We start from the raw sequence: 23,545 nt of genomic DNA, 5'->3' as shown, positions 1-23,545 counted from the left end.
TCCCTTCTTTTCAACTCTGTAATTTTTTTTTTAATTTTTTTTTTTGCTTTTACATTTTTAATTGATATGCACGACTCTTATGCAAAACTTGAATAAACTTCTGTCGTAAGTGTATCTTGTGTGCACCCTGTGTGTCGTGGGAAAGGCTGAATCACAAGTCCGTTTGTCACATACCCCATTGCAAGTGTGGTAGCTGTGATCTTGTCCTTTGTAGCCCTTTTTGGGGGGTGGGAATATTTCTTTAATGATTAGCTTAACTTTCTGTAAAGAGTTCATTACACAAAACCATAAAACATTAGCATTGTCTTGTCATTGACTAAAAGTTAGCATGAAAATAGAGTAAATGTATTTAGAAATATGGTATGTACACTAGCAGTTCCAAAGAGCATAGGTAAACTTTTCTCCATTTAAACGTAATTTGTGCAACTTTAGAATGCTTGGCCTTTGTTCTAGTTAAGCATAGTTCCACAAAACATACCATCTCTAAAAATAAAAGCATATATTTACCAATGCTTTTTCTATGCAATAATCTAGTCACCTTCTGTGTTTCAGTTTTTTTATTTAAAAAAGAGAGAGGGCTTGAAAAGGACATGACCCTATTGCAATTAAGCACTTTTAAGACTACAGCTCTGTGCATGTATACTTGGTTCTATTGAACACAGGGAGACATACTCCTAAGTAAACTTGCATACAATTGTACAGCAATTCAACTCTGTAGGTTGACAGCTATGGTACACCCTCATTCCATCCTGTTCCATTTTCATTGCATAAAATTCACATGATAGCTATGAACAGAACTGCTGTTGTTGCAGAGTTCCAGGGAATTTGAAACGGGAGCGCAGGCTCCGCGCTTCCATCTCGCCTTGGAGACTCCCTCCCCGGGTTTGCGAGGGGAGGAGCTCTGCCGATTCGCCTTCTTTCCTCGCCCCCGTTTCGGAGACGCGCTGCTTCCCCATTGGAAACAGGGAAGCGGGGCGAGGCTCCCGCTTCCGATCCGGCGCCTTGGCCGCTTTGGGGCGGAAGGCAGGCAGGCAGGCAGGGAGGAGGCGTGTCTTGCGTCGCCATGGAGGGGAGTCCGGAGCCGGCTTCCCCCGGCGTGATCCGCGAGGGGGACTTCGCCGTCCTCAAGCGCGACGAGGTCTTCAAGGCGGTGGCGGTGGCCAGGCGGAGGTGAGGGCGCGCCCGCCGGGAGACCCGCTCGCTTATCGGCGACCATCTCCCGCTTGAAACACGTGGGGAGGCGGGGGAGGCGAAAGGGAAATTACGGGATCGGGGGGTTGAGGGGCACCCGGGGGTCATCTAGGCCAACCCCCCGCCATTGAGGAGTTCCTTGGGAGGGGTCCCGAGGGTAATCTAGTTCAACCCCCTGCCACGCAGGAGTCTTTGGGGGGGGGACCGTGGGGTCATCTAAGCCAGCCCCCTGCCACGCAGGAGACTTTGGGGGGGCATGGGGTCATCTAGGCCAGCCCCCGCCATGCAGGAGTCTTTTGGGGGGACCATGGGGTCATCTAGGCCAGCCCCCGCCATGCAGGAGTCTTTGGGGGGGACCGTGGGGTCATCTAGGCCAGCCCCCGCCATGCAGGAGTCTTTTTGGGGGGCCATGGGGTCATCTAGGCCAACCCCCGCCACGTAGGAGTCTTTTGGGGGGGGCCATGGGGTCATCTAGGCCAGCCCCCGCCATGCAGGAGTCTTTTGGGGGGGCCATGGGGTCATCTAGGCCAACCCCCGCCACGTAGGAGTCTTTTGGGGGGGACCATGGGGTCATCTAGTTCAACCCCCGCCACGTAGGAGTCTTTGGGGGGGGCCATGGGGTCATCTAGTTCAACCCCCTGCCATGCAGGAGTCTTTGGGGGGACCATGGGGTCATCTAGGCCAGCCCCCGCCACGCAGGAGTCTTTTGGGGGGGCCATGGGGTCATCTAGGCCAGCCCCCGCCACGCAGGAGTCTTTTGGGGGGATCATGGGGTCATCTAGGCCAGCCCCCGCCATGCAGGAGTCTTTTGGGGGGATCATGGGGTCATCTAGGCCAGCCCCCGCCACGCAGGAGTCTTTTGGGGGGGCCATGGGGTCATCTAGGCCAGCCCCCGCCATGCAGGAGTATTTGGGGGGGGCATGGGGTCATCTAGGCCAGCCCCCGCCATGCAGGAGTATTTGGGGGGGGCATGGGGTCATCTAGGCCAACCTCCTGCCACGCAGGAGTCTTTTGGGGGGGGGACCATGGGGTCATCTAGGCCAACCTCCTGCCACGCAGGAGTCTTTTGGGGGGAATCATGGGGTCATCTAGGCCAACCTCCTGCCACGCAGGAGTCTTTGGGGGGGACCATGGGGTCATCCAGGCCAGCCCCCACCATGCAGGAGTCTTTGGGGGGGACCGTGCGGTCATCTAGTCCAACCCCTGCCAAACAGGAGTCTTTTGGGGGGATCATGGGGTCATCTAGGCCAACCCCCGCCACGTAGGAGTCTTTGGGGGGGACCATGGGGTCATCTAGGCCAGCCCCCACCATGCAGGAGTCTTTGGGGGGGACCGTGCGGTCATCTAGTCCAACCCCTGCCATGCAGGAGTCTTTTGGGGGGATCATGGGGTCATCTAGGCCAACCCCTGCCATGCAGGAGTCTTTTGGGGGGATCATGGGGTCATCTAGACCCATAGGCAAACTTAGTAGGCAAACCAAGGCCCGGGGGCCAGATCCACCCCAATTGCCTTCGAAATCCAGCCCACAGGCAGTCCGGGAATCAGCATGTTTTCAAATGAGTAGAATGTGTGCTTTTATTTAAAATGCATCTCTGGGTTGTTTGTGGGGCATGGGAATTCGTTCATTTCCCCCCCTTCAAAATATAGTTCAGCCCCCCACAAGGTCTGAGGGACTGTGGACCGGCCCCCTGCTGAAAAAGTTTGCTGACCCCTGATCTAGACCAACCCCCTGCCATGCAGGAGTCTGGGGGGGGGGACCATGGGGCTCCTGCCAACCTAGCAGTTCGAAAGCATGTCAAAGTGCAAGTAGATAAATAGGTACCACTCTGGCGGGAAGGTAAACGGCGTTTCCGTGTGCTGCTCTGGTTCGCCAGAAGCGGCTTAGTCATGCTGGCCACATGACCCGGAAGCTGTACGCCGGCTCCCTCAGCCAATAAAGCGAGATGAGCGCCGCAACCTCAGAGTCTGCCACGACTGGACCTAATGGTCAGGGGTCCCTTTACCTTTTTATGGGGTCATCTAGGTCAACCTCCGCCATGCAGCAGTTCCTTGAGAGGGGTCCCATGGGTCACTAGACCATGGATAGGCAAACTAAGGCCCGGGGGCTGGATCCAGTCCATTTGCCTCCGCAATCCGGCCCACAGATGGTCCGGGAATCAGCGTGTTTTTACATAAATAGAATGTGTGCTTTTATTTAAAACGCATATTTGGGTTATTTGTGGGGCGTAGGAATTCGTTCCTTTATTCCCCTTCAAAATATAGTCTGGCCCCCCACAAGGTATGAGGGACTGTGGACCGGCCCCCTGCTGAAAAAGTTTGCTGACCCCTGATCTAGACCAACCCCCTGCCAAGCAGGAGTTCGTTGGGAGGGTCCCTAGGGACCCCCTGCCACACAGGAATCTTTTGCCCAACCTGCGGCATGAACTTACCACCCTGAGGTTTAAGAGTCTCAGGCTTGTCCGGCATTGCGTTTCCCCTGGGTTTTATTTTTAATTTTTTCCCCAAAAAAATTATTGATTTTCCGAATTTATAAACAAACATAAATGCTACCTTTAATTATTCCACTATTATTAACATTGTTAAGTGACTTCCTCAAATCCCCCTGGCTGAATTCCAATGTATATCATTGTAAGAGTTTTCCAAAACTAATTTCTAATGAGATTTATTTAGTCATTTAAACTTCTTTCTTTCTTTTCATATTAACTTTAAACATATTAATTTATAACATCACATATTTAAATCCCAAGCCAATCTGGTACTTGCAAGTATTTCTATTTAAGTTATCTTAGCATATTTAGCTAAATATTTAGCAGTTGGTTCCTTACCTTTCCCGCCGCAACCTGGCCACAGTGATCCATGCGACGGTCACCTCCAGGCTTGACTACTGTAATTCGCTCTACGCGGGGCTGCCCTTGAAGCTGTCCCAGAAAGTCCAGCGGGTGCAGAATGCTGCAGCAAGGCTCCTCACAGGGTCTCTGCCATGGGAGCACATTCACCCAGTGCTTTTCCAGCTGCACTGGCTCCCGGTGGAGTACAGGGTCAGATTTAAGGTGCTGGTTTTGACCTTTAAAGCCCTTCACGACCTAGGACCCTTGTACCTACGGGACCGCCTCTCCCGGTATGCCCCACAGAGGATCTTAAGGTCCATAAATAGCAATACCCTAGTGGTCCCGGGCCCTAAGGAAGTTAGATTAGCCTCAACCAGAGCCAGGGCCTTTTCAACACTGGCCCCGGCCTGGTGGAGCGCTCTGCCTCATGAGACCAGGGCCCTGCGGGATCTGATTTCTTTCCGCAGGGCCTGTAAGACAGAGTTGTTCCGCCTGGCCTTTGGCTTGGAGCCAATTTGATTCCCTCCCCCTCTTTCTTTTTTCTTTTTCCTTTCTCCTCCTGTGATGAGGCTGCATTTTAATATTTCAATGTTTCCATATTTTAATGTTGTAATTTAATCTAGTTTTTAAGTTGTATTCATTCAACTTGTTTTTATTATTACTTGTTAGCCGCCCTGAGCCTGACCCTGTCTGGGGAGGGCAGGGTATAAATAAATTTTATTTTTATTATTATTATTATTAAATAGTATTTAAATTTCATCCATTCCTTTCCCCTGGGTTTTAGAGCCCCACTGTAGCTAGCAGCTACAGGCCATGCAACAGAGAAGGGGAACCCGTAAAGGAAACCCACACGCCACCTTTTTTCCATGCCACCCCCCCCCCCCGGTTGTATCTTTTCTGGCAGCAGTATTGCGGGGCCTACCTAATAACATCAGCCGCAGCACCCGTGGCTTATTCGTGTGCTCATTTCCTGACGGTGGTGCATGTCAACATCTGCCAGCAGTTACCATAGAATAAGTAGGCCAACCCCTTATGGAGATAATACATCGTAGAATTGTAGTGTTGGAAGACAACCCCAATGGTAATCTAGGGTAACCTTTGATGCAGGAATCCTCGTGCCGTACCTGTCAACCGTCCCTTATTTGGCGGGAAAGTCCCTTATCCCAGTGCTGTGTCCCACTGCTGTCCCGGATTGATGATGTCCCTTAAATTTCCCGGGTTTCAAAGGAAGCAGCTCCTCTCCCTCCCTCCCTGCCGGCCAGGGAGGAGGGAGGCTCCAACTGTGTTGCTTGGCTGCGTTGCTCACCCAATAAGGAGTCTAAGAACGACTGGGGGGTGGAGCTTGCATGCCTTGTGCCGATCAAATCGGCCACGTTGCCTGGGGACTCGCCTTTGCTCAGCGCTTCCCAGCAGAGGGGTGACGGTGGTTTTCCTTGCTGCATCCCCTTTGCCGGGTTGCTGCGCTGTGGGAACCACCGCTTGAGGCTTCGTTTGGCTGCTGGCTGGGCTTTCTGCCTTTGGCTCGGAGGGGCTCAGAAGTTGAACATACCTGTGCTTGGAAAATCCCTTATTTTGGCTGCTGATCCCTTATTTTTGAGGCTGCTGGTCCCTTATTTTCCAATCTGTAAGTTGACAGCTGTGCCTAGTGCCCACAGCTGTCCCTGGTTGGGCTCAAACCACCAGCCTTCTGGTTCACAACCAGTTGCACCGCAGAAATGAATTGGTTGGTGCAAACGGCAACATTCATAAGCAAATAAGGAAACTTCAGCGTCCCAAGGGGCTCTGCTACTGATCTTAAGGTGGACCTGCTGGAGGGATACTGTCACTCGCAGCCTCTTAAAATAGTGAGAGCCGCTTGCTGAAGCAGAGGGGTTTGCTTCCTCCTAATAGGATTGCTCCTATTATGCATCTTATACTCATAATGGTTAATATTACAGAGTCATTGTGCATTAGAACAAATGGGCTTGGATAGGGGACAGAGGACTTGCATTGTGATTTTATGTAAACTGTGTTATTTTTACTGTTGTTAGCCACTATGAGCCCAGCTTCAGTTGGGGAGGGCGGGATATAAATAAATTATTATTATTATTATTATTATTATATGTAACCCAACAGATTTACAAATGTAACACTGCTGCTACAAGGCGCACTGTAACATCCTTTTTATTTTATTTAACAAACTTTATATCGCTTGGTTGTAAATCTGGCCTCTAAGCAAATTTTATTTGTTTTTGCTGCAATGGTTTAACAAACACGGCAAGCCACTCTGGAATTTATAAGTGTGCGTAGTGCTTTGCAGAGTAATGAGCAAACAAGACTGGTTCCTGCCCCAAGGATCTTACAATTTAAAAATTGACACAGGCAGAGGAAGGGAGGTTAAACAGGGCAGATTTGCATTCCACATCTAGGGCGAAAGTGAGAAAGTCAGGATTCTCATGTAACTGTTCTTTTGAGAAAAGTGATACAGTGGTACCTCGGGTTACAGATGCTTCAGGTTACATACGCTTCAGGTTACAGACTCCGCTAACCCAGAAATAGTACCTCGGGTTAAGAACTTTGCTTCAGGATGAGAACAGAAATCGAGGACTTCCGGGTTGGCGCCATCGCCGAATGGCGGACTCCCTCCGAGCTCCGGAGGGAGCCTGCTCGGCAGGGGCTGGGTCCTACCGCACCGGCGATGCGGGGACCCTTAAAAACCACGGCCACGAGGGCCGTGGACATGGAGACTCGGCTGGCACCGCCAGCGCCCTCCCGACTCGTGAAGGAGCCTTTTTAAAGGCTACGGATCGGGTGCCGGGGAGAAGCGTGGTGCTTTGAGTCCTCTGCTATCCCTGCCGAGCGCAGCCGCATGCCATCCGGCGGAGAGCGCTGACTTCTTCCATTGAAAATTCGGACTTTTTAACAACAACCCGTGAGTAATTTGGAAACTGGGTTTAAAAGGAGAAAAAAAAGAATTTCTTTTCGAATTGGACACGAGCGGGGGGGGGGATCCAAAAAGGAAGTCAGTCCCCCCCCCCCTATTGTAAACCTTCCAAGACAAGGACGGGGAAACCAAGGTCCAAAAAGATTTGTATTGCTGATAAAAACTAAGAATTCCACGATGGGGAACCATAAGAACTGTGCTGGAGGACGAACTGAGGGAGAAGAAACGTAACCCCCCCCCCCTGGGAACCGGGGTGATTGGAGAGAGAGCCTGGTGAAAAGAGTCGGAGATTTTGACAGCTGTCAAAGTAGCTGTCAAAGTCGGAAAGTGGAGAGGATTTTACTATGAGAACTTTGCTGGCTAAATTTGTTACAATTTGCTATAACTTGTTAAAACTTGGATACAAAATGGCAAAAACATGGATAACAATCAGACTTTTGGACTAGAGAAAACAAAGTTACAACAATCCCCCTAGAGGAGTTTCGGGACATTACAAAGATGGTCGTAAGTGGAAAAATACCATTGAAATTTTATAGGACTGGTTATCTTCTGGGAAAGCTGCAAAACGGAAATAATATTTTGTCTACAGGGTGTTCAGCTAAAGGAGACAATAGAATTTTCTATTGAAGAAAGGAAGGGACTGAACGCAAGTTTTTGTTCCTGAATAACAATAATCCCTGCAGACTTACTAAGCTTCTGAATTAGAACGTTTCAGCAGCGGAACAAGAGGAAACTGGACTACAATTTGGAAAGAACAATGGGGGGAGTTTTATTAAAGATCTGAAGTTAAGTGTCTTAAAAATAATTATAAAAGGAAAAAAAAAAAAAAAAAAAAGAGCCAGCAAGGAGTTGGGGGAAACAGGCGATCTATGGATTGTGAGAATTCCAGGCGGATAACATGGTTTGGTGGTCAGGGGGAAATTAAACCGGGGACAGGGGGGGAGAACTAAAATCCAAAGGCTTGTCAACTTCTTTTTTTGAACTGGCTTTGTTTCATCTATTATACCTTTTATTTCTTATTTCTGATATTTCTATTGTGTGGGGTGTTTTTATTATTAAAAAAAAGGGAAATTGTGGAATAAAAATGGGGTGGGCCCTGGGAAAGAAATTTTTTGTTTTTTATTAAAGGTATTGATGAGGAGTGTATAAATTTTAAATCCGAATAATGGTCTACACAAATTAAGTTTTTAATCAGAACCGAGAGCTTGTGGAGCCAACAACATGAAAAAGGAATATGGTAGGGGTGGGGGAAGGGGGGAGTCCCAGAAAGTGGATGTATGAAAATAAGGTTCTGAATGTATCTTAACTCTTACTTTCTGTATTTTTGAAAATTTTAATAAATATTATTTAAAAAAAAAAAAAAAAAAGGATGAGAACAGAAATCGTTCTCCGGTGGCGCAGCAGCAGCAGGAGGCCCCATTAGCTAAAGTGGTGCTTCAGGTTAAGAACAGTTTCAGGTTAAGAACAAACCTCCAGAACGAATTAAGTACTTAACCCGAGGTACCACCGTATTAGTATTGCAAGTCAGAGGCAGAGCTGAGGCTGTTTGAGATTTTCAGGCTTCTTCTGGTTCCTTCCCAGGCTTAACCAACTACTAATGGACTGGAAAATGAAACTAAATAAACTGTTTTGCTCCTTTGAAGGCATGTCGAAACTGCTAATCTTGTATAGTTCAGGAAATACATCCAGATGCCCGCAAGAAGCTATTCACACTATAACTGTCTGCTTACCATATTTTTCCGTGTATAACCCGCCCCCATGTATAAGAGGGCCCCTATTTTTTGGACAGCAAAAAAAATCGGAGGGGGGCCCCAAAGGGAACAAAGTTGTTGAGCTTTGGTGGGGGGGATTGCCCAGAGTTGTAGAGCTTTTGGGGGGCAGGAATTGCCCACAGTTTTTGAGCAAGACAGCCTGCCCGGCACTGCAAATCACACGCATCGCCACAGCCACCAATCCTGTGCACGCTCACTGCCCAAAGCCCACCTGTACACCCGACGGAAACGCAGACGATTGCACGCCTCGACGATGCCGTAAATCTGCTGCCCAATTGCCGCAGTCTCAGCCAAACAGCAGCAGGCCTTGCCAGAGCAACCAATCGCATGCCCAGTCACCGCTGCCAATCTCATGCTGCTTGCTGACACCAGTCGCCCGCACCCCCTCTGCTATCCGTGTATAAGGCGACCCACAGATTTTGCCTATTATTTCTAATAATAAAATACAGTGGTACCTCGGGTTAAGTACTTAATTCATTCCGGAGATCCGTTCTTAACCTGAAACTGTGCTTAACCTGAAGCACCACTTTAGCTAATGGGGCCTCCTGCTGCTGCCGCTCTGCCGGAGCACAATTTCTGTTCTCATCCTGAAGCGAAGTACTTAACCCGAGGTAATATTTCTGGGTTAGCAGAGTCTGTAACCTGAAGCGTATGCAACCTGAAGCGTATGTAACCTGAGGTACCACTGTATCGTCTTATACACAGAAAAATACGGTACATTTTAATCTGGAATTGAGTGTGTTGCATGTCACATCTACTTAGTTTTTGATTGCTTTTGGAGGTTTGTATCCCAAATCATTTGTTTCCTCTTAGGAAAATCGTATTTGAAAAACAATGGTTCTGTCTGGATAATGCTATTGGGCATATCTATGGAACAACGTTTGAAGTGACCAGCGGCGGGACCCTTCAGCCGAAGAACAGGGTGCAAGAGGCTGCCGCAGGTAAGAGAAAAGCAGCAAATAGCTTTGTGGCGTAAAAATTGTATGTACAGTTCTGCGTAATAGTTTTGGCACATCTGACCAATGTGTAGCCTTTGCAGGGTGAGGGCAGAGGTTATCTGCTTGAATTAAATGTTAAGCTTTCAGAGAGGGCTATTTTGTTTTCTTTTTAATATTTGTATAGTACAGTGGTACCTCGGGTTAAGAACTTAATTTGTTCCGGAGGTCCGTTCTTAACCTGAAACTGTTCTTAACCTGAGGTACCACTTTAGCTAATGGGGCCTCCCGCTGCCACTGCGCCACCACTGTGCGATTTCTGTTCTCATCCTGAAGCAAAGTACTTAACCCGAGGTACTATTTCTGGGTTAGTGGAGTCTGTAACCTGAAGCATCTGTAACCTAAAGCGTCTGTAACCCAAAGTACCACTGTATAGAGTCTGTATAGAGTCTGTATAGATTGATTCAACTCTGCTGTTAGGCAAAAGTGAGGTGGAGGCATCAGTCCAGCTACACTTCAAGCTGAAATAGTCAGGAGGAAGTAAACTAGTTGTCTGATAAAAGATTATGAACGCTTGGGAACTGTCTGTCTGGAGGTAATGTCTGCAACACAGTGGCCCGGCATTTTCCAAGTCACAGGCTCCGACTTAGAGAACTGAATGACCTCATTCCAGTGGGAATAATTCATCTTAATAAGCCAAGATATATTGAACCTCAATCTTGTCCCTTTATGATGTGAAGAATCAAAGCAGGAAGACTCTTAACTAACCATAGTTTCCTGTTTTGTCCCGACTGGGAAACTGTGGCTGACAGTTTTGGAACCCCAGCTTTTATGGCTTTAAAAGTAGCTCTAATAAGACTATTGTTCTGCACATTCCTCCACTGATATTTCACCATTTTATATGTGCTTTTGTTTTCAGAAACGAAAGAAGCAGGTGCCGATAATCGTAATATAGTTGATGATGGAAAGTCTCAAAAACTGACTCATGATGATATAAAGGCTTTGAAGGATAAAGGCATTAAAGGACAGGTAACTAACAATTATGATTCTCATCCTTCTCTGTTGGTTATCCAGCACACTCTTCTCACTGTGAGATACAACGCTAGACGGTTTGCTTTATCTGATGCATTCTGAGGTTGACGGCAGCCGTGTAGAGTTGTGTCACAAGGCTGGAATCTAAAAGTAGCTGCTTCTGCCTTTTCCCACATACACAGCATTGCTTCCCCACCTTCAAAGACACACGTTTGAAAACCATATTTCTAGGCACTGTAGCTAAAGAAGATGCATTCTAATGTAAAAACAGCATTGGCACAATCCCTCTCCCATCAGTGCACCTCTCTGCCATTATTATTATTATTATTACTATTTCTATACTGCCCTTCACCTAAAGATCACTGGGTGCTTTACAATAAAGGTAAAGGGACCCCTGACCATTACGTCCAGTCGTGGCCGACTCTGGGGTTGCAGCGCTCATCTCGCTTTATTGGCCGAGGGAGCCGGCGTACAGCTTCCAGGTCATGTGGCCAGCACGACTAAGCCGCTCTGGCGAACCAGAGCAGCGCACAGAAACGTCGTTTACCTTCCCGCCGGAGCGGTACCTATTTATCTACTTGCACTTTGACGTGCTTTCAAACTGCTAGGTTGGCAGGAGCAGGGACCGAGCAATGGGAGCTCACCCCTTCGCGGGAATTCGAACTGCCGACCTTCTGATCGGCAAGTCCTAGGCTCTGTGATTTAACCCACAGCGCCACCCACGCCCCGTGAAACAAATATATGGGATAGACTCATGGCATGCAAAGCAAGATATGTCAAGCCTTTATTTGTTATGATTGTGATGATCACGGCGTACAGCTGATGAAAACCCCAAATTAACAATCTCAGAAAATTAGAATACTAAATGAAATCAGCAAAATAAGGATTTCAAATAGAGCAATAATGGACATATCTCGCTTTGCATGTCATGAGTCTATCTCATATATTAGTTTCACCTTTTAAGTTGAATTACTGAAATAAATGAACTTTTCCACGATATTCTAATTTTCCAAGTTTCACCTGTATATGCTACCCAAAACCAGTAATCAACCAAAAGTGCTTACTTTCATTAGACGTTGCTTGTGTACTCTGGTTTAAATGTGAAAACTTTCTTTTTCTTTTTCAAGTAAGTATAACGTAGGGAGACAATGCTGACACACTTCTCTCTTAAAGGAAATAGTTCAACAATTGATAGAGAACAGCACCACGTTCAGAGACAAGACGGAATTTGCCCAGCATAAATACATCAAGAAAAAGAAAAAAAAGTAAGTTGCAAATTAGAAAGCCAGGAACAGTATATTGTGGCTCACAAATTATCTGTGCTTTAAGTTTAAAACACGATTGCTGTGCTTTGCTTACAGATATGAGGCAGTTATTACAATCATAAAGCCATCAACGCGTATTCTGTCAACGATGTACTATGGAAGGGAACCAGGAAAAATAAAGTAAGGCTCAATTTATTTCAGTCAAATGGGAAACCTATTGTATTAAACTTAAGAGTCTTCACCTGAAAGAACACAACCTAAAATGTTTTGTGAATGCATGTTAAATATCATACATTCTGAACCTGGGTATCAAAATATCTTTTTTCCTTTTCTACAAGAGTAGAACTTAAAAGCTGATGTAGGAGATTTGCTATGTTGGATATGGCTCAGTTTATACTTAACGCCAAGCCAAACCATAGCTTAGCGCAAACAAGCAAATTTAGGTACTCCTGGAGAGAACTTCTTCCTGGTCATTTTGCTCCGACTCTAGCTTTTTGTATTCCTAACATAAAGGAGCTAAGTCAAGAACAGAATCATGGATTAATAACAACTTCAAAGTTTTTGTTTTATCGTGTTTTTAATAAGGTGGGATTTGGCTTAGTGTGTCATCTGAGTCTGGTCTCGTAGTTTACTCCCTCCAGACAAACCATGAGCGGAAACCAAGGTTTGTCCGAACACTGACTACACAGAATAGCAGTTATTTGTGGTGTTTATAGCTTGATTTGTGTTCCTGGTTGCTTCAGCCAGCACCTAAGATAGTAATATTTGTGGCATGTTGGTGGGTGTCAGAATCGTAGCATTGGACGGACCAAAAAAGCAGTTTAGACCAACTTCATGTTGTGAGTCTGTGAGTCCATTAGCCCCTGAAATGCTAGGATTAAGACATAAAGGAGCTACGTAATTCAAGAGCAGAATCATGGATTGATAATAACTTTGAGGTTTTGGTTTTACATATCTTGTTTTTAATATTCTGCTGGGAGCCATCCAAAGTGGCTGGGGCAACCCCGTCACATGGGGTGCGTACAATTAATAAAGTTGTTGTTGTTGTCATGTGCTGATAATAAAGTGAATGTTGTTTTTGCTTTCTCAGCTATCTGCGATACGATACTTTAGCCCAGATGCTGACTTGGGGAAACGTCCGTGCTGGCAATAAGATGATTGTAATGGAAACCTGTGCTGGATTGGTTCTAGGTGCTATAATGGAGCGAATGGGAGGTAAGAATACCAGGCTCCCTGTAAGCAGAACTTTGTGGTGGTGTTGTTTTGTTTTTTAATGGGAATGTGGAACATTTACATAGTCCTGCTTCTGCTGTAGCATTTTTATTTGACCTTTTTTAAAAACACGCGTCATATATCATCTTTAGGTCAAAGGCAGCCTTTCTCAACCTGTGGGTCCCCAGATGTTGTTGAACTACAACTCCCATCACCCCTAGCTAGCAAGGCCAGAGCTCAGGGATGATGGGAGTTGTAGTCCAACAACATCTGGGGACCCACAGGTTGAGAACCGCTGGAGTTCAAGCTCAAAAATCACTCTTACAAGTAAGTGTCAGGGACTGGAATGAAGAGGAGGGGGGAGTGGTGGAGGTCACCAGCCCCTTCTCCTGTAGCTGACAGGGAAGAGGGAGGCCGTGTTGAATTACAGCCGAACTATGAGGGAGAGGGTGGCGCTGTGGGTTAAACCACAAGAGCCTAGGACTTGCTGATCAGAAGGTTGGCGGTTCGAATCCCCGCGACGGGGTGAGCTCCCGTTGCTCGGTCCCTGCTCCTGCCAACCTAGCAGTTCGAAAGCACGTCAAAGTGCAAGTAGAGAAATAGGTACCGCTCCGGCGGGAAGGTAAACGGCATTTCTGTGTGCTGCTCTGGCTCGCCAGAAGCAGCTTAGTCATGCTGGCCACATGACCCAGAAGCTGTCGGCCAGTAAAGTGAGACCGACCCCAGAGTCGGTCACGACTGGACCTAATGGTCAGGGGTCCCTTTACCTTATGAGGGAGATAACAAGTTAGAGACAGGCGAACGGGCAAGTTATGCAGAGTTAGGAGAAGCGGTGGAGGAGACAGAGCAGCCAGTGGACACTTCATTAGACAGCATAGAATCTCAGTGGTTCTCAACCTGTGGGTCCCCAGATGTTGTTGGACTACAATTCCCATTATCCCTGAGCTCTGGCCTTGCTAGCTAGGGGTGATAGGAGTTGTAGTCCAACAACATCTGAGGACCCACAGGTTGAGAAAGGCTGGATCCGCTGTCCCCTAGAACGCGACATTCATTAAGGGTGCAAGAGCAACGGACACAGAGGCATTTGACCACGGGGGGCCACCGTAGGGTCAGATGCTGTTGGGAGAGAGGGAAGGTGGGGAGGAGCCACAGTGACCAACTCTATCATGGAGGAAGGACTGAATTATTTGTATACTACCGTTAATGACTGCATAAGTCATAAGCAAGAGCTTTCTTGTTTCTTCCCTGCTTCTTGAAACCATTGGCGGGGGGGAGAATTCATCAAGCCTGACAATGACATTTCTACCAAAACGTAAAGCTCAAAAAAAAGTATAAAGATATGAGTTGTTGGAGAACACAAATTCTCTCTTCCCCACCATCTGCCGTTTTATTTTGTCTTGACAACCTCTTTGGCGCAAGCGACTGAAGGGAAATTTTAGAACTTCTATTTTTTCTCTTGTTATTGACTGCTGGGGGTTGGTCTCCGGTGAATATTTAACCGGTATCTAATGAGCTGCTTTAGATGTGCCTGCTTGGGCCTGTTCAGTGGCATTTTAATTTAAAATAAAAATAAAGTCTTTTCCTGGTCACGTCCAGTGCCTCTGTCAAACTGCTTTTGGAATTCAGCTCCAAAGCAGGTTTGCCACATGGCAGGGTGGAACAGGCAGCCATTTGAAGCACGTATCCAGAATCTAACCTTCCTTTTGTGTAATTACCCCAAAGTTGCTTGTGTCCTTAAATACTTGATTTAAAACTGAATTCGCAAAACTGAATGCCCCTGCCTTGAGCAGCAATTGTTTGAATTGATTTGATGTGAAACTTCTGTGAAGTGCTGCTCACGCTGGTGTTTACCGTATTTTTCGCTCTATAAGACGCACCAGACCACAAGACACACCTAGTTTTTGGAGGAGGAAAACAAGAAAAAAAATTATTCTGAATCTCAGAAGCCAGAACAGCAAGAGGGATCGCTGCGCAGTGAAAGCAGCGATCCCTCTTGCTGTTCTGGTGTCTGTGATAGCTGTGCAGCCTGCATTCGCTCCATAAGACGCACACACATTTCCCCTTACTTTTTAGGAGGGGAAAAGTGAGTCTTATAGAGCAAAAAATACGGTATATTCATGCAAGTCATTTTCTGATAAGCATACACAGGTATGTATCCTGTCCCAGTGCAGGGTGTTTGTTGAAATGACTCTGGTCTATGCTTGCAGGTTATGGATCCATTATTCAGATGTACCCAGGAGGAGGACCTGTTAGAGCAGCCACAAGCTGTTTTGGGTTTCCAGGATCCTTCTTCCAAACGCTGTATGATTTCCCTCTCAGCAAAGTGGACAGTCTTCTCTCCGGTACGTTTTCTTTAAAGAAACTGCCTTTAGAGTCTGAAGAGAATACGGCAGTGGCCGAAGAAAGCAATGGCTCAGTGGATGACAAACCAGTTTCCGTCCAAGAAGCAGACACAGAATGCAGTACTGAGAAAGCTGCGGAAGACAGTCAGCCTGAAGAACAAGAAATAATGGACATTCCAACAGAGGGCGACGCATTTGAAGGCAGTAAAGCAAAGGGAACAGTAAGGATCTACTGACTTAACTTTTAGACACTGTCATCAAGGAAATGTTGCCAGTTTGGAATTAATCCAAGTGGTGTTCATCTTTCATTTATTTGAAAGATTTGATGTCCCACCCATGAGTTTTGCAACTTCCAGAGTGATTTACAGTCACTTGAAACCTTAAAACATTTCTCACTCTGTCTAAGGAAGCTTTTAATATCTGAAGGACTATTGTATTTTAATATTTTGTTGGAAGCCGCCCAGAGTGGCTGGGGAAACCCAGCCAGATGGGCGGGGTATAAATAATAAATTATTATCATCATCATCATCATCATCATCCCAGAGGCACCCTATAGCTTCAGTGACTAGTGGAATAGTTACAATGGAACCTTGATTCTCAAACTTCATCCATTCCAAACGTCCGTTTGACTCCCAGAACTGTTTGGAAACCAAGACGCGGCTTCCGATTGGCTGCAGGAGCTTCCTGCACTCAAGCGGAAGCCGTGTCAGATGTTCGGTTCCAAAAAAACGTTTGAAAATCGGAACACTTACTTCTGGGTTTTCGATGTTCAGGAGCCGATTTGTCCGTCAACTAAGCCATTCGAGAACCAAGGTACCACTGTACTGTGCTCTCTTCATTTGAGACTGATGTCAGTCATCAGGGTCTTTTGATAGAACTCGAAACGTTTTTTGCGATGCCTTTGAGTTTATTTACACTTGCTAGTGTTCAGAATCACCATGCTTATGCACAGCACCAGAATAATGTGATCTTTTAGGTGATCACCAAATCTACGATTCTATCAGTGGATTTTATGGTGTAAAGTCAGCTGTAAGAAAAAGGTAAAGGGACCCCTGACCATTAGGTCCATTCGTGACCGACTCCGGGGTTGCAGCGCTCATCTCGCTTTATTGGCCGAGGGAACCGGCGTACAGCTTCCGGGTCATGTGGCCAGGAGGACTAAGCCGCTTCTGGCGAACCAGAGCAGGGCACTGAAACGCTGTTTACCTTCCCGCCGGAGCAGTACCTATTTATCTACTTGCACTGTGACGTGCTTTCGAACTGCAAGGTTGGCAGGAGCAGGGACCGAGCAACAGGAGCTCACCCCGTCACGGGGATTTGAACCGCCGACCTTCTGATCGGCAAGTCCTAGGCTCTCTGGTTTAGCCCACAGCACCACCCACGTCCCAAAGTCAGCTGTAGAGTATGTCAAACAAAGAGCTTAAGCCTTTCTGTGCTAGCTCAACAGATGTTAGGATTAGAGTGTGGAGAAGATCTTTCCAAAGTGCTCCTAATGCACTTTGCGGCTTGCAAAACTTTTCGGAAGTGGTTCAGCTTCACACTCCTAATATAAATTATTTTGAGCTTAGGGGCAAGATATCTACATGTGATGGTCCACTGAGAGTGCCCCCAGAGGGAAACAGTGAGCATATCTTACTTCCTACATCACTTCTAGTTTGTTTGTTTGTTTTTTTAATAAATGATATTTATTCCAGATTTAAAGTTCCAAAAAAGAAAAAGAGAAACCATACAAAATACAAAGAAAGCTTTAAACATAACAAAGCGAGAAATAAACAAATAAAAAAAGAACAATAGGATAGAATAAAAAAGAAAACTTAACAAAAAATATAAAAATACATTAAGTTAAAATAAAACAAAAACAGATTAAACCTTTACATAGCCTTTTCCCTTTACTTATTTCCATGACCTCCTCTCACCTCCCAGTTTTGTATTCTAGTTCAGATCGTGTTTCCAGCAAATCCTTCTAACCTTATTTTCATTTACGTATTTTAAAATTAAGATAATATGATTAGACCTCCTCTAATTCATCGATTTCATCAACTCATTTTTGCTTAGTCCATTATATCATATCTACCAGAACGACCTAATATTCTTTTTCCAACCTCCTTCTAACATTCTTTTATATTGCAATACTTTTGAAGATATATTTTGAATTTTTTCCAATCTTCTTCCATCTACCCTTCTCCCTGGTCTCGAATTCCCTACAGCACTTCTAGTTTGAATAACCCTTTAAATTTAAAGAACGTAGGCAAAGCAGCCAACAGATGGGTTGTCAGCTGTTTATTTTTTTTTCTTCCCAGACACACGACAAACAAAAGAAACAAGAGGAGAGGCAGAAAAAGTTGATAGAAGCTGCAGGTTTATTGAAAGAGAAAAATGCTGATGGGTGAGTTTGAGCACATAACGCTAAATATTCCTGGAAAATTAAGGGCCTTACTTTGTTCCCCAAGTTAAATGTGTGCAAGAACCCAACAAAGCCTAATGGGTCTTTCCTTACAATACCAAGCGTGGTTGAATATTAGTTGTTCACAGTGGTAAGTTGGGTTTCGGTGCCTAGCACTGTCCATCTTGCTCTTTGAACTTCACCTGGTATTGCTCCAGCAGCTTCTTACGGCATTTTAAATTCTTTCCTCAATTCTTCAACTCTTTCCTATCAAAGATGATTTAGGATGCCAAAACAAACCATAAAGTAGAATGGGCATAATGCGGATCAAAGATGGGAAGAGACCAGAGTAAAAGAGATATTTCTCATTTGGGAAATATAAAGGAAATATTTCTCATTTCCTTTAGCGGTTCAGTTCTACCTAAATCATGTATGCATTAATGACTTAAAAACAACTCATTTTGAATTATTTTGCTTGTCTTCTGTCCCAGCATAGTGATTGCTAATCTTTGCTGACAATTACGGAAAACTGGGATGAAATGGGATGATTTATTGAAGGCTGTCATTAAATATTGACTCACATAATTTACCGTATTTATCGCTCTTTAAGACGCACCAGACCACAAGACGCACCTAGTTTTTGGAGGAGGAAAACAAGAAAAAAAATATTCTGAATCTCAGAAGCCAGAACAGCAAGAGGGATTGCTGCGCAGTGAAAGCAGCAATCCCTCTTGCTTTACTGTGATAGCTGTGCAGCCTGCATTCGCTCCATAAGACGCACACACATTTCCCCTTACTTTTTAGGAGGGAAAAAGTGAGTCTTATAGAGCAAAAAATACGGTATATTTGAGATCTCTGGACCAGAGCATTAAATGTGTTTTGCTTGGGGAGAAATGTTCCTTTGTAAAACATAAAAATAAAAATAAAACGTTACGTTTTATTACTGTAAAAAATGCAACTCTGAAAATTTACTGAAGTGGACTTAATTAGCTGAGTTTTATCGGCTCCTTCCAGGCTGTATGAGTGACTTGCAGATTTCCACATGTAGGCAAAATGCTTCTGAAAATGAAATATATTGACTCAACATGGCACTAAAGCCTGCATCTACAACAACATTAATAAAAGGACAATATGCTTCGCCAGATATTGCCTTTCCTTATTTCAGCTTGGTTTGCCCAGGCAAATATGAACAATCTTTTGATCTAACCTGTGTACAACTTTCTGTTGCAGTTTAATTGTTGCCAGTCGATTTCATCCGGTGCCTTTATTACTCTCCTTATTAGAATTTGTTGCTCCCTCAAGGCCTTTTGTTGTCTACTGCCAATATAAAGAGGTGAATCCAATACCTTTTATTTTTATTATCCCTCTGAGTTTTCAGCAAGTTCGTTTAACCAGTTTTTCTTCTCTTAGCCATTAGTGGAATGCTACACGAAACTGAGAGAAAAAGGGGGTGTCATTAATCTGAAACTCTCTGAAACGTGGCTACGAAATTATCAGGTAAGAATTGCACGTATATATGTATCGCCATACATATGGTGGAATGTATGGGAAGCTTAGTATAGGAAAGTGAAAAAGAAAATTGTATCTATTGGCTCTTTCCTTCCCTCTCAATCTCAGCCGCCCAATGGATAAAATAGAGAAATCAAGCATTCTAACATTTAGCTTAGCACCACTCTCAAAAATTCAGTGTTTGTTTTAGCCTAAGTTAACCATGTTAGTGCAAGGCTGCCTTCAGTTCTTGAGTACAGTGATACCTTGGGTTAAGTACTTAATTCGCTCCGGAGGTCTGTTCTTAACCTGAAACTGTTCTTAACCTGAAGCACCACTTTAGCTAATGGGGCCTCCTGCTGCCAGAGCACGATTTCTGTTCTCATCCTGAAGCAAAGTTCTTAACCTGAACACTATTTCTGGTTTAGCGGAGTTTGTAACCTGAAGCGTATGTAACCTGAAGCGTATGTAACCTGAGGTACCACTGTAATTGGGAGTATGAGCAGATACACAAATCACTGTTTAAGTCAACAGTAACTTTTAGTTTTCTGCTAAATAAATATCAACAGGTCACTGGCATCTCTGTACAGTGGTGCCCCGCAAGACGAATGCCTCGCAAGATGGAAAACCCGCTAGATGAAAGGGTTTTCCATTTTTGAGTTGCTTCGCAGGACGAATTTCCCTATGGGCTTGCTTCGCAAGACGAAAATGTCTTGCGAGTCTTGAGGTTTTTTTTTCGCTTTCCCCCCCCCCCTTATCTAAGCCACTAAGCCTTTAATAGCCTTTTAGCAGCTAAGCCGCTAAGCCTTTAATAGCCGCTAAACCGCTAATAGCGCTAATCCGTTAAGCCGCTAATAGGGTTGCTTCGCAAGACGAAAAAACCGCTAGACAAAGACACTTGCGGAACGGATTAATTTCGTCTTGCGAGGCACCACTGTATTGGGAGGGTTTTTCTTCATCAGTGCAACTGAGTTAACAGAGTTTTACAGTGTGGGACCAATAGCACAATAGATAATAACTTTGTCTGTGTTTACTTTCACTTTCAAGGAATGGACAAATTATTTCAAAGTATGCAAACCAGGGGTCCTAGTTTTTTTTTTTTAAAAAAAACAGTGGTTAAATGCTGCAGCTTCCCCAAGCTCACTTGTTTAGAGACTGACCGCTATTTGATTTTAAACCAGAGTTCCTGATTCCCATACAACACTATGCTGAGAGACTTTGAAATGGAGTAAACACAAGGCCGTGCTCTGCTCTGGTTCACTGAGACTCTTCTGAGAAGCACTAAACCATGGCTTAGCATTACGCATGAACTAGCCCATCACGTTTCCAAAATGGTGCTGACCGTTTTGTGAAACACAAGTGTTAGGGTGGGAATACCGTGGCAGATCTGTTTCTTTGTAGGTGTTAAATGATATAGTATAGGCACATGCAGCTCTCCAGAGGTTGCGATCTATTCCCAGTATAAAAAAACTGGCTGTGATCTACCCATTGTCATGAGTTGTTGAGCTTATTTTGAGGGGCGAAGCCACAGTCGTTGAGCTTTTTTGGGGTCAGGGAGAACACCTTCGCAATCAATCTAGGGCACCTTCGAGATCGACCAGCAGATCACAATCGACCTGTTGGACATGCCTGATATAGTATACCGTATTTTTCACTCTATAGGACGCACCATGTTTTAGAGGGGGAGAACAAGAAAAAAGAATTCTCCCCCTCTCTGCTCAGCGCCCCTTCAGCGAAGCGGCAGGAGAAACGGAGCCCCTTCCATTTTTTATCCTGCTTCACTGAAGGGGCGCTGCGCAGCTCTCCCTCTCTGCTGAAGCCAGGAGAGTCTTGCTCTCTAGGCTTCAGCAAAAGGAACCCGAAGCCTTTGGAGCGCAGCGCGAATTCCCGCTGCGCTCCAAAGGCTTCAGGCAGCTATTCCTGAAGCCTGGAAAGCGAGAGGGGTCATTGCGCACCGACCCCTCTCGCTCTCCAGGCTTCAGCGAAAGCAACACGAAGCCTCCGGAGTGCGGAGGGAACGCTCCCTCTGCGCTTCGGAGGCTTTGCGTTGCTATCGCTGAAGCCAAGGAGCCTGCATTTGCTCCATAGGACGCACACACATTTCCCCTTAATTTTTGGAGGCGAAAGAGTGCGTCCTATAGAGCGAAAAATATGGTAAATATTCATCTGAATTCAGTTAGAACTTAAACCTTGCAGGAAAAAAATACATCGTGCAGCTACTTGAAACTATTACTCGTAATCATGATGGCGTTCCATTTTCTTGCTCTTTGTAAAGGTCTTGCCAGATCGGAGTCACCCCAAATTGATGATGAGCGGCACCGGCGGGTACCTTCTGACAGGCATCACCGTTATAAATGAGAGTGTAAAATCCGGGGACTGCTCAGGACAGACAGATGAAGAGCCGACATCTAAAAAACGTAAACTTCAAGAGCAGCGTTGACATTTGGAGAAATGCTTGTTTTTCTTGGGGCACCAGATTTAGCCTCATTTTCTATCCCTACCTGTGCTTAAGAGGACAGAGAAACGTACTTTGTCTTGCATTTGCCAACTGTTGCAGAGAAGGTTATCCAGAGAAGGGACTGCATTCGAATCCTATCCAACTCGTACATGGATAGCACCATAGCTTTAAAACAGTATTACAATGTTCAAACAGCGAAAGACTTCAGGATATAAGAGTCACTCTTCCTGGAGCTGCTGCAAAAATTGACTGAAACTCCAGTCTTGTTTGCCTTCAAAGTTTTGTTTGAATTCGAATCTCTTATTTATACCACCACTTCATTTGTAATCTCACGGCATATTATGTTGTTGGTTAAAAATCCATATCTTTTTTTTCCCATTTCAAGCCCTTGAAATCAAGATGTTATTACTAATAAGTGAAATGGATATTACAAAATCATGCAGTTTCATTACGGATGGGTGAAACAAGATTGAAGCAAGAAAACTGTGGTTTTTATCTGTTGTGGAGACAAAAATTAAGGATCATCATGTTTATGCATTTTAGAGTAACAGTGGGTTTTACCAACCCAGTGTTAGTCATACACTGAGTAAAGCCATTGAAATTAATGGACATGGCTAGCTGAGGTCCGTTAATTTCAATGGTTCTGCTCTGAGTAGAAACAACGCAATAGTTCATTTTCACTTACTAAGTAACTTTTTAAAAAATGAAAGCTGGTTTCCCTCTTCGCCTTTTTAACATGTGATAACTGTATATGGTTATGTAAAGTCTATGATCCGTAAACCTGCATTTCAATAAATTCTTAAGCGGGGGGGGGGGTGTTTCTTACACAAGAATGTGTTGTTTTCTTCTGCGCATGAAAACATAGGTAAGGTAGAAACATGTTTAGCCAGCTGTATCTATTTTGGAGGATCAGGACAGTAAATAACAGTTAGGAGGGTCCCCAGGCCCTCAGAGGCTAGGGGAGGCGACGACGAAAATAGCTTCTGGTAGCCTCTTCCAGTGCTTTGCCAACTCAGTGAATTGATACTTAAAGGAATACGGAAAGACTTCATGTTCTTGATACATGGGCATTGAGCCAGCTAAAACCCCTTCCCCTAGCAGACTTGTTTAATTGGATACCAGTCTGGGTGTTTGTGTTTTGGATAAAAGGTAAAGGGACCCCTGACCATTAGGTCCAGTCATGGCCGACTCTGGAGTTGTGGTGCTCATCTTGCTTTAGTGGCTGAGGGAGCTGGCGTACAGCTTCTGGGTCTTGTGGCCAGCATGACTAAGCCGTTTCTGGCAAACCAGAGCAGCGCACTGAAACGCCATTTACCTTCCCACCGGAGTGGTACCTATTTATCTACTTGCACTTTGACGTGCTTTCGAACTGCTAGGTTGGCAGGAGCAGGGACCGAGCAACGGGAGCTCACCCCGTTGCGGGGATTCGAACCGCCGACCTTCTGATCGGCAAGTCCTAGGCTCTGTGGTTTAACCCACAGCGCCACCCGCATCCCTTTGTGTTTTAGATACTTGCCGGCAAAACCTATGACTCAACAGCCGCTAACAGATCTCAGTGGCCAAAGTGAAAAACTCGCTTCGCATGAAGCCAGGTAGTGTATGAAGTGGCGCCATTTTCCACAGCGAATCCCCTTTACCTTGATGGTATTTCCACTGTGCATAGCGCCCTGGCTTTCCGCACAGACCCCAGTTAGGCATGGTATGTAGCAAGCAAGC

At 45.3% G+C, this 23,545-nt stretch overlaps 1 protein-coding gene across 1 annotated transcript; it reads left to right on the top strand.

The window, feature by feature from the left end:
* Positions 1–909: 909 nt before the first annotated feature.
* Positions 910–22,524, top strand: TRMT6 (tRNA methyltransferase 6 non-catalytic subunit). The gene is made up of 11 exons (XM_080999209.1): positions 910–1,170; positions 9,528–9,655; positions 10,569–10,678; positions 11,855–11,946; positions 12,043–12,126; positions 13,037–13,161; positions 15,366–15,721; positions 17,801–17,886; positions 19,114–19,216; positions 19,294–19,380; positions 21,647–22,524. The coding sequence occupies exons 1-11, from the start codon at positions 1,064–1,066 to the stop codon at positions 21,809–21,811; spliced, it is 1,443 nt and encodes a 480-aa protein (XP_080855335.1). The 5' UTR covers positions 910–1,063; the 3' UTR covers positions 21,812–22,524.
* Positions 22,525–23,545: the final 1,021 nt, after the last annotated feature.

The sequence above is a fragment of the Podarcis pityusensis genome, assembly GCF_964106645.2.
Source record: "Podarcis pityusensis genome assembly, chromosome: 3".
Taxonomy (NCBI): domain Eukaryota; kingdom Metazoa; phylum Chordata; class Lepidosauria; order Squamata; family Lacertidae; genus Podarcis; species Podarcis pityusensis.
Note: the sequence above shows the minus strand (reverse complement) of the source record. Positions and strands in the feature narration are given on the sequence as shown.

Coding starts and splice junctions, on each gene's coding strand:
- TRMT6 (XM_080999209.1), top strand. CDS start 1,064: ATGGAGGGGAGTCCGGAGCCGGCTTCCCCCGGCGTGATCCGCGAGGGG. Junction 19,217..19,293: donor TCTACTGCCAATATAAAGAG/GTGAATCCAATA, acceptor TTCTTCTCTTAG/CCATTAGTGGAATGCTACAC. Junction 19,381..21,646: donor CGTGGCTACGAAATTATCAG/GTAAGAATTGCA, acceptor CTCTTTGTAAAG/GTCTTGCCAGATCGGAGTCA.